The sequence below is a fragment of the Lithobates pipiens genome, unplaced genomic scaffold, assembly GCF_037356315.1.
Source record: "Lithobates pipiens isolate NorthernLeopardFrog02 unplaced genomic scaffold, aLitPip1_a1.2 Scaffold_18, whole genome shotgun sequence".
Classification (NCBI taxonomy): domain Eukaryota; kingdom Metazoa; phylum Chordata; class Amphibia; order Anura; family Ranidae; genus Lithobates; species Lithobates pipiens.
This window is the reverse complement of record NW_027507758.1, coordinates 503445842-503460979: the sequence shown is the minus strand read 5'-3', so window position 1 is coordinate 503460979 and position 15138 is coordinate 503445842. Positions and strand designations below refer to the sequence as shown.

The 15138-nt window shown below is 43.0% G+C and overlaps 1 protein-coding gene across 1 annotated transcript in view; it reads right to left on the bottom strand.

The window, feature by feature from the left end:
- The window catches only part of PCCB (propionyl-CoA carboxylase subunit beta), a 51528-nt gene extending 37915 nt beyond the window's left edge, over window positions 1–13613 (bottom strand). Inside the window, exons 1-2 of the mRNA XM_077488682.1 lie at window positions 13410–13613; window positions 9265–9384 (exon numbers count right to left, since the gene is read on the bottom strand). Of these exons, the coding sequence (XP_077344808.1) occupies window positions 9265–9384; window positions 13410–13580 (291 nt within the window). The 5' untranslated portion in view covers window positions 13581–13613. The remainder of the gene's footprint in view (window positions 1–9264; window positions 9385–13409) is intronic.
- Window positions 13614–15138: the final 1525 nt, after the last annotated feature.

Here is a 15138-nt window from a genome sequence, read left to right as displayed (position 1 = left end):
ATCACGCACAGCTGTGATAAGTGCTCCAACAAGCTCTTTACACGGACCCAGACAGGGAATCATCCTCGCTGTCCGAATGGTCCTGGTCAGTGTTGTCTGAAACAGGGGTCACCAGCATCAGCAGGGCCTGAGTCTTAGCTCTCCCCTGAGGATGGGGGGGGGGTTCTATAAGCGTCCAGAGGCACTGCACTGTCTGCAGATGAACGGTAGGCAATTGGGGGAACAGGGGAAAGAAACCCCAGTTTCTGAAGCCATGTTGACCCTACCCTGTCTGCCACCTGTTGGGGACTTAGGACAGTGATGGTCCCACCCTAACTGCTGCAGACTGAGGGTCCCCTACCGCAGGACTCACCACCCTGACCGACTTCTGCGCCGTCCAGATAGGCGTGTCTTGTGTCAGCTCCCAGATGCATAAGAGACAAAACCACACTGTGCTGAGCTCCTCTGTATAGCGCTGAAGCTGAAAAACATGTTCAAGCTTCAACAAACTGGCCGCCGAGCGTCCAGTATAAAGGACATAATCACAGGGAAAATGGCCGCTGGACTACAGTAAAATGGAGACAGAGCATGCTGCTCCCTGGTCACACCAAAAATGTCCGAACACTGTATGCAATGCAGAACAGTGAAAAAACAGGCAGAGAAATGGCGATAAACAGCTCTACAGCGATCAGCAGACACAGCCTCCAGACATCTCAGGGGAGAGACCTACAGACATCCAGGGCACAGCTACCCAGCGCAGTCCCCACCCCAGGTGAGAGCCCCCCCGGGGAGCCCGTCTATGGCACACATACCGCTCAGCAGCCCATGCAGCATCCCCCACAGGGAAGGGGGGGGGATAGGGAGAGAGGAGAAGGAGGTGAGGGACCCCCGAATCTACCTCCCAGGGAATGCCCAGCTGCTCAGCCCCGAGGCAGGGAGAGCTGTACTTACCAGTCCCGAACAGCTGGGAGAGATTCCGTCACAGACCCACTCTCCGATCAGTACGGGGTGGCTGCTGGCCCGGCACACTGTGACGCAGACATCAGTAGCCGGTCATATGTGTGCCCCGGGTCATTACACCTACTGGTCGCCCCTGGAGCTGGGGGCATGTCGTGGCTGACCCAGCGTGGAGCTCTGGCCTCCACATGCTTGATGGCCAGGCTGGGGAGACTACAAGGATAAGGGTATCCAGCCTGTCACCCAGCCGGCTGTTGATAGCAGAGCACAGGATCTATAATCCTGTGCAAAAAGCAAACTTCGGAAGAAAAAAAACAAAAAAAAACAAACAAACACAGACCGATGGGCCCGCAGGGTTCCTAAGTCCTTCTTCAATAGGCAGAAAAAAAGCTGAGGCTGCAGTAGCAGGCTGGGGGGTTGTTACCTAAGGGACCGCCCCTTGGGCGGAACTAGAAAGTTCTAGTTTTATTATAACATATTAACATGTTCTGCCTAGTTCTCTCCTGAAGGTGGCGTAACAACCCGATGGTATAAGAAAGGAGCTGTGTCAGTCGGTGAACGTAAGAGAAAGCTACGTGTCAGAGTTTTTTTTATTATTTTGACAGTGGCTCCGTTGTTAGCACTTATGCCTTGGGGCACTGTGGTCCTTTGTTTGAATATTCGCCAGAGTTTGAGTTTTTTTTGAGTTTGTGTGAGTTCCCTCAGGGTAAAGCAGTTTCCTCCAACATCCCAAAGACAGCCCAATAGGGCCAGTTTAGAAGCTAAATAACCTATACACAAAAGTATGTGTGTATAGCCCATTTGGCATGCCAGTCCCAAGCTGAACAATTAAAAAACAGGAAAAATTTAATGAGTCAAGAAAATTCTATAGAAAAGGCTTTCCAGTATCAGAAGACCGCCTCCTCGTGTTTTCGGTGGTGTGGTCAACCTGGTACCATATTCTATACTTTTAATACTATTCTATACTTGTACTACTTGTATTCTGGACCTGTACTAAAGTTCATTGGTTTTGGATAAGAGTCCATGCCCTGATTTATTCAGTGCCAATAGTAAGTAAAGTGAAAACCCCCAGAGTGGCTCTTCTTAATGGGCATATCGCTAAAGTTTCCAAACACGCTCAGACCCGAAAATATTTTTAGTTTTTTTGGGGCAAAAATCACCATAGCAACTGCCTGGAATGGACCAGTAGTAGACCTAGCTGTTATGAAACAGAAGTGGACGTGGATTATGCTTAATAAAAAGCTGGTCAGCATTATGAAAGATCAGTCTTCGAGATTTGACTGTGTTTGGGACCCTTGGATTAAATACCTCCAACTTCCGGCTGGTTGAAGTGAGCGAGCAGGAATGGGCTTCGGATGAACCTTCTGTTCCCTTTTCCTCCTTTCTCTTCTTTGATTCTACATAGCTACTCTGATAGTGCTATTATATAGGGCATCTTGTGTACCCACAACCTATGTCAGCTAGCCAGTGGGTCCCCAACGTACAGCTGTCATATGCTCTGACAGAGTGACTTTTTGCTACGTTGAGACGATATTCTTCTACTTTTGATCCTTGGTAAATGTTGATGATGTCTTGGCGTCCTACCTTGATCTACTAATTTTTTGTCATTTGTCACTTGTGTTTTGATATATATTCCACCTGCGTTGTGGGCCTCTTACTATGTCCTTGATGTCACAGTTTGTTTGATTTTGTGTATTTCTTGTAAAAAAAACATACTGAAACAACACTTGCCCAGAAAGCTGTCCCATGGAATTGTAGAGATGACTAAACAGATATATAAATACTGGACACACATATGAAGTTTATGTGCCTAACCAACAGAAATTTGGAAGAATGATTACATGGATAGATCCAAGACCCCTTTCCTTCTGTGTACTTTTGCCACACTAAAATGTACCTTTCAAGCAGGACAAAAGGCGCATCAAAATGATTTCCCTTAATTCCAATGAGACTTTTGACATATCACTTTTAAAAATTGCACCAAAGATGAACCTTCCATTGAAGTCAGAAGGAAACACACCAAAATGTATGAAAAGTGCACCCAGGGTTTGTTTTTAGGGTCACTATTCTAGTTAAGGGGGTGGACAGTCACCAGCAATCTTAACCAGTGAATAGCTAAATGTTAAGAAGCTGGCACATGCCGGCTTCCTAAAAATAAAAAATAAAAATCAGCAATTGGTAAAAAATAGGGGTGTACCGAATGGGTAGGCTGAAAAACTAAACCAATACCGAAAATGACTGATGCCGAAACTTATTTTTAAAAAAATATTTTTATACAGGACATGGTCAGAGACTGGGGGCATGGTACAGGAGATGGTCAGAGACTGGGGACATGATACAAGAGATCAATGCAGCCTCACCAGTGCCCGTCAAATGCAGTCAGCCTGTGTCCCCAGTAGTGCAGCCAGCCCCTGTGCAGGGGGAGAGAGGAGAGCTGCCGCCTCCTGGTTGATTAGAGTGCCGGGAACATCACAGCTTTCATTTACAGTTAGTCAGGTTGAAAAAAAAGACACAAGTCTATCCAGTTCAACCACAGACACTTCCTATCAAAGTTCCCCGGACAAGGGGGAGGGGCTGTATGTGACGGTGCACGGCGGAGAACACACAGCTATTGAAATGAAAGCTGCGATGTTCCAGGCGATATAACAGACCAGGCAGCGGCCCTCCTCTCTTCTGCACTTTAGGACATCCCCGGAATGGGCAGCACCAGGGGTGGAGCACCGCCCCATTATCGGCCATTTTTCTCTTTTGGCAAATTGCCAAAAAGGCCATTGTCGGCCCATATGTTCCGGCGGTTGAAATTTCGGTGCATCCCTAGTAAAAAAATACCCCACTCCATCGGGGGGAGGGGGGGTGCAGGAGTTCTGGAATCTTTATTAGCCCACCAGCTCCTCCTGTTCAGATGCCCCCCCCCCTCCTCATCTGATGCTCCTGGCTGTCCTGCTCTCTGCCTCCTCCCTGCTCCGGTGGTAGCATTGCTCCTACACAAGAGGAGCTGGGGCATGCTGGCCAGAGGGGGGCCCCCAACAGCACAATCGATTGTTAAGGAACTGGTACACAACAGCGTCTTTAACACCCAGCTATTCACCATAATGCACTGTAATGCAATGCATTTAAAACGCACTATCCATTCTTTTTTTTAAGGCATAGTACATTTTAGAAGCACTACATTGTGCAAGCGGCTAACAGTAAAACAAAACATGTCAGGATACAAATAGTAAATGGTTTGCTTGTCCTTAATTTCCCTCTCTTTAATCCCAGCCCTCTTTTTAATCAGGGAACATGCAAATCCTTTGTCCTAACAGATTATAGATCAGTGCCAACTATTTTTTTATGAAGCGATTTAAGGATATCAGCAGTATGTGGCTTAACTTTCAAGACAAAAGTTGTGGGGGGGGGGGGGGTTGTGAATAAAAAACAAAAATGCTAAAAAAGATCGCGTAGAACATCCTAATTTTTCCTGAAACTCTTCAAATAGATATATTTTTCCTTAAATGCACACCACTGTTAAAAATGGGAAATTAACCCTTGAGAGACATTTAAGAATGCAGACAATTCCTTAGTTACATAGTTAGTCAGGTTGAAAAAAAAAAAAAGACAAGTCCATCTAGTTCAACAATAAATAAAAAAAAAAAAAAAAAAAAAAAAAATAGATATCAAACAATCCCATATACCCACAGTTGATAGAGAGAAAGGCGAAAAACCCCAGCAAAGCATGCTCCAATTTGCTACAGCAGGTGAAAAAATTCCTTTTCACCTGGATCACCTTTACCTATAAATGTTAATACCCAGTTATATTGTGTGCATTTATGAAAGAATGCAGGCCTTTCTTAAAGCAAATCAACTGAGCTGGCCAGAACCACCTCTGGAGGGAGTCTATTCCACATTTTCACAGCTCTTACTGTGAAGAAACCTTTCCGTATTTGGAGCTCTTTTCCTCTAGGCCCCCTTGTCCTCTGTGTTGACCGTAAAGTGAATAACTCAACACTAAGCTCTCTATATATATATCCCTTATATATTTGTACATGTTGATCATATCCCCCCTTGATCTCCTCTTTTCAAGAGAATATAAATTCAGTTGCTCCAATCTTTTCCTCATAGCTGAGCTCCTCCATGCCTCTTATCAGTTTGGTTGCCTTCTCTGCACTCTCTCCAGTTCCCTCCTTTTTGAGAACTGGTGCCAAAAACTGAACTGCATATTCCAGATGAGATCTTACTAATGATTTGTACAGGGGAAAAATGACCTCTCTCTCTGGAGTCCATACCTCTCAAGCTCTTAGGGCTTTGGTTTATCACCCAGGCATATGTGTTCTGTCCTAGTTCATCCCATTTTCTATTGTCAGTAATCTAATTATATAGGACCCCTTTAGTTTACCTTTATATAATATAGGGGATGATATTCCTAAAATATACTGGAATAAGGATTACACAGCCGCCAACAAAAATCCAACCCACTTTGACATTTAAATCTCATTGGCAGCATGTCAAGAAAAGATGGAGAGAGCAAGCTGCACAACAAAGACATCAGAAGACCCTTCCACTGCACCCACTGTGTAAGTAGCTCTTAGAGCGCTTTTCCTCTAATACGTGTTATGGTGTATGCCATGGGGATCCATGACTGTATACATGCATGATCATAGAGGAATATCTTGGTGCAGGGGGGACGTTTGCTTTGAATACAGAGATTGCTGTTCATAATCTTTTGCACGTCATATCTATTTTGTCATAGACGCTATTTTTAATATATCAAAATAAAAATATATTTTTATATCACTTTTTCAGATGTTATTCCTTGAAGTGACACTAAAGGTTTGAATATTTTTTTTTCAAAATAACAATCATATCATACTTGCCTCCACTGTGCAGCTCGTTTTGCAAAGAGTGGCCCCGATCCTCATCTTCTGGGGTCCCTCGGCGACTGTCTCGGCTCCTGCCCGCTTCTGATAACTCCCTCTGGGAAGCGTTCTCCCAAGGAGGTTACCTTGCAGGTGTGCTCCTGAGTCCTGTATTTGGTGTCCATAGCTGCCAACTACAGGACTCAGCCCCGCCCCCAATGGCTGTGCTGCTATCAATCTATCCAATGAAGAGCCGAGAAAACTGAGCAGAGGAAGAGCACGTTCGCGATATGGGACTTTCCAGGGCTCAGGTAAGTGAAACGGGGGGCTGGGGGGTCCAGCAATTGTAAGATGTTTTTTCACCTTAATGCATAGGATGCATTAAGGTGAAAAAACACAAACCTTTAAAATCCCATTGTCCAGGTGTTTTTTGTTCTATTATTCTCTGAGATGTGGTGCTATCAACTGAAATACTTTATTATTAAGATTTCCCTATGAAGATTCTGGTAAATTGGTTATTCTGTTTCAATGCTTCTCTAATCACAGATTTAAAAAAAAAAAAAAAAAAGTAAGAAAATCAAATGTTCCAACTGAGCTTGCTGCAGGTCAGTGATTTAAAAAGTATCAAAGCTGGAGACAGCCAGAAAGCTAGCATTTTCTGTGGGTACCGGCAGCCTATGCTTTACCTAAGCTAAACTGAGAAACGTTCTTGCATGTGGCACGGTTGCAATGTAACTGAATAGTATTACAAGGTTTTTGGTTGAATTCAATTCATTGATTCAACTGAATACATTGCATTGCTATTTAAAGAGAATCTGTGGGCTCGCCTTACCTGTTAAAATGGCCCCTGCACATAAGTGGAAAAAAAGGGTTTGTTTGTGTAATAATCTAGGATTTATGGAATACCAAGTATGTGTAGAGTTCACACAAGTGCCATAAAGTTATGTGCCATGAGTTTTATAATAAAAAAAAAAAAAAAAAAAAGGTGTGACATTGCAAAATGAGAGGAAAGCATTTATACTTAGCAATGGCCACCTTATAATCCCCAATCATGGATAATAAAGTGATAATATAGGATCTCTCTCTCAGATTATTATAACAGTATAATTGCCAGCCCAATAAGGTCTGCTAAAGTGCTGCATCCCTTGTGATAATTGACAGAGACATGCATAGAAAAGACAGCGGCTTAAAGAGGGAGTAAACCCTGATGGGTTTACTTCCTCTTTGATTCCCTGCAAAGGTAAAGCATAATGGACTACTATGCATCGCATAGTAGTCCATTATGTGTCACTTACCTGACACAGAAGCCAGCGAAGTCACCGCTGTCCCCTGTAGTTCCGAGCGTCCATCTTCTTGGTGGGGCGCTGTGATTGCGCACGGGAGCCGACACTCACAGCATATCGCCGCAATCCGTGGCTTACCAAGTGCGCCTGTCTTCAGGTAAATATCTCCTAAACCGTATAGGTTTAGGAGATATTTCTTGGACCTACAGGTAAGCCTTAATCTAGGCTTACCTGTAGGTCAAAGTGGTTTGTAAGGGTTTACAACCACTTGCTTACTGGGCACTTAAACCTCCCTCCTATCCAGACCAATTTTCAGCGCTGACACACTTTGAATGACAATTGCGCGGTCATACAACACTTTATCATTTTTTTGCACAAATAGAGCTTCCTTTTGGTGGCATTTGATCACCTCTGCGGTTTTTATTTTGTTGTTATAAAAAAATTTTAAACAGGTAATTTTTCTCCTTCATTGATGTATGCTGATGAGGCGGCACTGATCAGTTACACTGATAGGCAGCACTGCTAGGTGGCACTGATTGGCACCACTGATGGGCATAAGTGGCACTTGTGGGCACTGTCAGGTGGCACAGATGAGGCATAATTGCCTCTTCGGGATCGATGTCCCTTGTAGATTAGCCGGTGATCGGCTTTTTATTCCTCCTCACACTGTTAGATTACCAAGCTTTTGTTTACATCATGTGTTCAGCTGTCATTGGCTGACAACTGATCACATGGTAAGGGGAGGGAGACTCGGATCGGTGATCACAGCGCGCTCCGTGCGTGCCCTGCAGGGAGCGTGCACAGGGGAGGCCGTCATATGACGGCCTCCCGGAAATTCAGGTCCGCGCTATGGCTGTCAGCTATAGACAACCTTTGAATGTGACGCTGAGCACGTGCGGTCAACTTCTTTGGTTGACCACGGCGAGGCCTGTTCTGAGTAGAACCTGTCCTGTTAAACCACTGTATGGTCTTGGCCACCACGCTGCAGCTCAGTTTCAGGGCCTTGCCAATCTTATAGCCTATGCCATCTTTATGTAGAACAATTCTTTTTTTCAGATCCTCAGAGAGTGCTTTGCCATGAGGTGCCATGTTGGACTTCCAGTGACCAGTAAGAGAGAGAGCGATAACACCAAATTTAACACACCTGCTCCCCAGTCACACCTGAGACCTTGTAACACTAACAAGCCACATGACACTGGGAGGGAAAATGGTTAATTGGGGCAAATTTGGACATTTTCACTTAGGGGTGTACTCACTTTTGTTGCCTGAGGTTTAGACATTAATGGCTGTGTGTTGAGTTATTTTAAGGAGACAGCAAACTTACACTGTTATACAAGCTATACACTCACTACTTCACATTGTAGCAAAGTGTAATTTGTTCAGCGTTGTCATATGAAAAGATAAAAAATATTTTCAAAAATTTGTGGGGTGTACTCACTTTTGAGAGAAATGATATATATTTGCAGTGGGAAGCTATCAGCCATAAACCCCGGTATTGTTTTAATTTTCAGACAGCAATTCTGAATGGCTAATTAGCTGCTGGATCACTTTTCGAAGCAGCGGAAGGGGTAAGCCTGGGAAGCAATCCGGCAATTTGCGAGGATGGCCATAGAGGTTAACAGAGACCAGATCATCTCTCATCACTTCTATAATCTAGGAGGACATGAACAACGTCACTTTTGGTCTAGGGTGGAAGTAAACATTTTTTCTTTTTTTGATCTTTTGGTTTTAAAAAAGGTAAAGGAGGGATTTGGGAGTCTTATAGACCCCCACATCTCTCTATAAGGCATGTCAGCCCTCATTTCTATTACAAGGGATGTTTACATTCCTTGTAATAGGAATAAATGGGATCACAAAAAAATCCCTTAAGAAACCAATTAACTGTTTCCATCTCTGTAAACCCACCACTATTTAGTATACACTTTGAAAATGGTTAAAACCAGTAAAAAGGAACTAAATATATATTATATATCTGGATTGAGAAAATTCTCAATTTTTAAATCATGAGGCCCATTTCCACTGCATATTTATGGTGCAGGTAAATGCATTAGGAGCTCTGTGCTATTATAAACAAAGGCACTGGTCTCATCTTATATTGCCACAGACTACAATGATACAAATCTCACTCACATACTTGAGTGCGCCAAAACACAAATGTACTACTTTGACCAATAGCAATTAATATATAGCAGAGAAAGCAGAAAACGCACCTTGTTTTTGTCCTCTTGCATTCCAAAATCTGCACATCGGTGTTCCACAAACATGTCATACTCAGCAAAACTGCCAGGATCCAGCAACAGATCAATCCTCTCCCGGGCCGTCAGCTTTCCCTGGAATAAAGGACAGGACACAAGTCACCATAACTCATTATTACAAAAACAGAAATATAATAAATACATGAATAGGTTAAAATTATGTCTCTGTAGTTTGTATTGGTAATTGCTGGTTCTAACCCTGGTATATCCATGCCCAGTCTCGGGTCTGTTCCATAGCTGACAGGATGGGCTACGTGACTGCCAATTGGTTGGCGCTGACCGATCAGAATGCTCCAAAACATGGAAATTCACCTCAGGGCTCCGCCGACGTGGATATACTTGGGCTTAGAACTGGCTATTATGGCTGTACAAGTAAGCAGGAGTGGGGGGGGGGGGGGGGGGGGTTGTTGTTCGAGGAGGGGGACCTGTGTTAGTTTATCTTACAGAGTTTTCTGTAAAGGTGAACTTGCCCTTTAAATCACTACTACAAAATGCCAACTGAAGAGAAACCTCCCAAAGGGCACACATGTGACTAAAAAATAAAAATATGACAGGGGTTCAAACCCCTGTCATAGTTAGGAGTTTGAACCACTCCCAACGCTATCCAAAACATAAAGTGGTATTAAACCAAAACATTTCTTATATTGCAGCTTACCAGTTCTTAGATGTGATGGCTGTTTGTTTTTTTTAGGCTTTCTTTCCTATATTTTCACCTGGTGATCTAGGCAGTAAGTCTGTTGTTTTTCAGCAGAACAAGCTTCCCTGAAGATGTAGCAGTGAGACCCATTTACAACTGTCGGGGGTGCTTAGAATGAACAGGTGAAAACAGAGGAGAAAAAAAAAAGCTAACAAAAAAAAAAAAAAAAAAAACAGAAAACTGATGAGGCCACTGCACATAATCTAACATAAAAAATCTCTCTTTTTTCACTATCTAATTTCCATTTTTTATATTATGGACTAAATCTCTATTTCTTATATTTTTTACATTTTTTATATTATGGACTAATATCTCTAATTTTTCTTGTATTTTTTTCCCAATTTTCATATCTACAATTGGGAATTTTTCGAAATCTAACACAGTGTGTATATATTTGTTGCACCTTTCATATTTCATTATTTCATTTTTTCACTTGTGTTTCACAATTGTACAAATTTGAATTTTTTGGTTTTTGCTTTATGGTTATTTGATTGAATTTGTATACCAAAGTTTTTGGTTAAGCCATCACCACAGTCACAGGCACATTGGGTATTTTTTAGTATATATATTTTTTTAGTATTTTTAAAAAAAAGTTTCACTGTTGATTATAGATTGAGTTTAGCATACATAGCATCATTTATTTTAGGCATCTAATTCATTTATTGTGCAATTCACATATATATATATATTTTTTTTTTTTATTCCAATTCCTATTTTCACCCTATTTTTATATTTTTTCATATTAATTTATTAACCAGCATGCTGGAAAATTTATATTTATTTTTGTATGTACAATTTAATATTGATTGATACATTATTTATTGGGTTTATTATACCAGTATATTTTGGTTCATTCAGGATTCTTTAGAGTTCAAAACCATTAGCCAGCAAGCTGAAAAATCTGTACATTTCTATGATATTTAAATTTAGTGAGTCCAAAAAGGTATAGCGCCATATCTATTTTTTCTACCTCACTTTTCTTATTGTTCCATCCATTAGGACGGAAACAAAATAGAGACTGCTCTTACCTACATTACATTATATTATATATACTCTCTGTCAAACAAATTCCATAGCGCGCCCTATCCTTTTATTTTTATTTTTATTTCCACTGCACATAATGGCTGGTAAGCTGCAATATCTTACATTTTTGATACCACTTTATAGGGGCCGTTGTATAAAATGTTTGCAGTTCAGATATGGCAAACATCCTGACAATCTAAACAAAAATTGCTTTATATTTTGTAATCTGTACAGTTCCTATATTGTCAGCACCACCTAGTGGCCATAATGCACTTTCTTTTCACAAGAACCTCAACAGGACACAAAACCCTATAGTGTCCACACATAATAAATGAAGTGTAGCAATGTTTGTCCCAATTGTGGGGAGATTTGTCACCTCCTCACAACATACACTTTATACCCCAAGGTGTATCAGCCAACTTTTTATTTTTGTTGATGATGTAGAGAAGGGTTAGAACCTTAGTCAGGTTTTTATCATTGTCTGTGTGGAAGATTAGCCCTATTTGTCCCAGGTGATTGCTGCCACCAGGACACAAAGGTGACATCTAGACGTTTGTCCTGTTCACACCTGTCAGCTCCCCGGTGTGTCTCAAAAGTGCATTAACAATATTCCCCTTTGAATCTAAAAAGTTTATATCAGTGCGCTGTGTTTTTTTAGAAGTCCTGCTTGCTGCACCTCCAGTGCCCTGTCTGAAAAATAAACGCAATTTGCATTATAGTCAATGAAAAATTCACTTTTCACTGCATTTTTAGAGATATCATTTTTTCTCAGGTGGCCAGGGATGAAAATACATGCAAGACATATGTGAAATGCAAAGAATTAAAAACTTGCTGTCAGCGTGAGGAGAAAAAAAAAAAAGAACGAACGATCACCAAGCTTTTGTTTACATCATGTGATCAGCTGTCATTGGCTGACAGCTGATCACATGGTAAGGGGTCAGGACCGGCCCCTTACTAGGATTGGTGATCAGCCGAGTCTCAGTGACTCTATGATCACAGGGCGTGCGGGGGATGCGTGAACAGGGGAGGACGTCAAATCAAGTGGTTAGTAAAAATAAAAAAAAATAATCATAATTTTTTTTTTTTTTAATAAAAAATAAAAAATTATAAACTTTTTTTTTTTACTTTCACCAGTCAGTGTCCCTGATCACAACCACACCAGTTATATGATGTACTGCACTGGTGACAGTATGTAAAAATAATTAAATTGGACATTGGAAAAATTACCTCTCACTTCCTGTTGTCTCCAGGACAGGAAGTGGAGGGAAGTCTCTTTAAGGGGACTAAAGATGAGCTCCGGCGTGTTCGCACAGCCCTTGTGCAGGGCCCGCCAGGAAGTTGGCACTGCATAGCGCTAATCACAGGCAGCAAGACATTGTCCCGCTGTGCTGCTGCAGAGATCAGAAAATGTCTCACTGCATGTGATCAGTGCAGCGCCGACTTCCTGGCGGGCTCTGCACGTGGGCTGTGCGAATACGCCGGAGCTCATCCTTAAAGGGGACACAAGCAGCAAGTTAAAATAAACAGGAAATGGGGTACTTTTTTTTTTTTTTTTTCCTGTCGATACAAATCTTATTGGACAGACTTGGTCTAAGACCCCTTTCACACTGGGGTGCTTTGCAGGCGCTATAGTGTTAAAAATAGCGCCTGCAAAGCACCCTGTAACAGCGGCTCCATTCGCTCCCGAGGGCTTTCACACTGGAGCGGTGCGCTGGCAGGGCGTCAGAAAAAGTCCTGCCAGCAGCTTGTTTGGAGCGCATTAGAAGTGGTGAACTCACAGCTCCTAAAGCGCCCCTGCCCATTGAAAACAATGGAGCAGTGCTGCCATACAGCTGACAAAGCGCCACCGCAGTGGCATTTTGCAGGCAGATTTAACCCCTTTTTGGCCACGGGGGGGGGGGGGGGGGGGGGTGTTAAAACTACTAGCAGCCGAATAGCACTGCTAAACCGACGGTAAAGCGTCGCTACAAATAGCCCTAGGCACCGACTCAGTGTGAAATGTCTCAAATTATTTCTCCAGGTGTGTTTATTGCCTTTATCTTAGCTATGTATGTTTGTTTGTTTTTTGTTGCTGTTTTTTTATGGAAACCGGTTTCCCTTTTTTGTAAAAATAAAAAATTTAATAAATTTCAAATAAAGGGGTATTAATCCTTTCCTGCTCTGTTTGAAACAGAAAAAAGATTTGTATATTTTATAGATATTAACATACACGCACATAAAAGTTTTGTGTATATATATATATATATATATATATATTTTACACACACATTTAGCATAGGTTTTGTTGGGAGATCCCCCCCTCAGGCAGTGAGTTGGACTCCATGCTATAATACATGGATATGTGCCTGTCCCTGTGATGTCCTCTGCTGTCCCTCCTCACCCTTTTGTGCTGGGCCTCAATCCTCGCCTTCCCGCCGCCCCGGAGCGCCTCGCTCCTCTTCCTCTCTATCCTCTCCGGTACAGACAGGTGAGTAATGGCATACAGGCGGCTCGGTGTCCGCTGTACCCGGAGCCCGGCCAGGAGCCGGGATACACCACGGATGGCAGACATGACAACTCCTCCTCTCACAGACCAATCAGAAAACCAGAAGAACACGGCTGCCAACCAGAACTAACGAAGGACCTTGTTAGTCCAATAGAACAGCAGATACCGATTTACCAATAGGGAAGCGGCAGAGAAAAAGTGGACGAATCACAGCGCTGTGTTGAGAACAGAGGCAGGTAGAGAACCACTCACACGTGTTGTTGAACAGAGGGCCAATCGGTGACCGGGAAAGCTGGAGGCGTACTGTAAAGTCACCCTTCAGAAGAGTGTGGAAGGAAGTTAGAGGACCTTATCACTATGGCTCTATGGATCTGGATACAGGCAAACCTAGAAAACAATTGTTTGCCATGTTCCTTGTGTCACAGCCTACTGCTCGTCATAGACTAATGGCCCGTACACATGATCCAAATCGTATGAAAACGGCCGTCCGAGGAAGGATCGTTCGATTTTCGGATCGTGTGTATATTATTCGATCGCACATGCACGGAAATTTTCCTCATACGATGTCAGATCGTACGATTTTAGTTTAGTCAGTATAGTCGTCTGAATATACAATACAAATAAATTACAACACATGACATCACTTCCGATTTTATTTTCTATCTTACGAGAATTTTCGTGACTTTATTTAGCTATTCAATTTCTACTTGTGATTATTAACGGAAGTCGGCCGTACGATATTCGGATCATGTGTACGGGGCATAAGACCCCTTTCACACTGAGGCAGTTTTCCAGCGTTTTAGCACTAGAAATAGCGTCTAAAACTGCCTGTCGTTCACTGCAATGTGACTTTTCACACTGTCGTGGTGCGCTTGCGGGACATTACAAAAGGTCCTGCAATCAGCATCTTTGGGGGCGCTTGTAACCCCCCGCTAGTGGCCAAGAAAGGGTTTGAAGCGCTTTGGCAGCATTGGCCATTGATTTCAGTGGCAGGGGTGGTTTAGGACCGCTAAATACGTTGCTCCAGCAGCGCCCAAAAGATGCTCTTTGCAGGACTTTTTTTCCTGTCCTGCAAGCGCACCGCCCCGTTGTGAAAGCACTCAGACTTTCACACTGGGGCTGCAGAGGAGGCAGTGTACAGGTGCTATTTTTAGTGCTAAAGCGCCTATAAAACACCTCAGTGTGAAAGGTCTTAAAGTGGGGGTATAGGTACAGTATGTATCACCTAAACTTGCACCCGTTTAGGAGATATTTACTTTTGATGCAGCTGTAGGGACGTCACCGGCACATGCACTCTGGAGGAACAGCAGAATCGTTTGCCATGAACGACCGCTCCTGCACGTATGCATGGGAGTGGTGTCATCACAGCTCCGGCCACTTGCACAGCCAGAGTCCGGAAGTAGGGATGAGCCCAGGCATGTTCAGATCCTAGTCCCAACCCATCTGAGCAATCCCACCAGGAAGCCGTCACTGCACGTTACCAATCATGAGTGAAGCATTTCCCGACCCGCAGCTGCATTTACACACGCCGTGACTAGGCTGCTCATGATTGGTGGTGTGCATTGATGGCTTCCTGGCGGGATTAATCAGGTGGGATGGGACTATGATCAGAAGACGCTTGAGC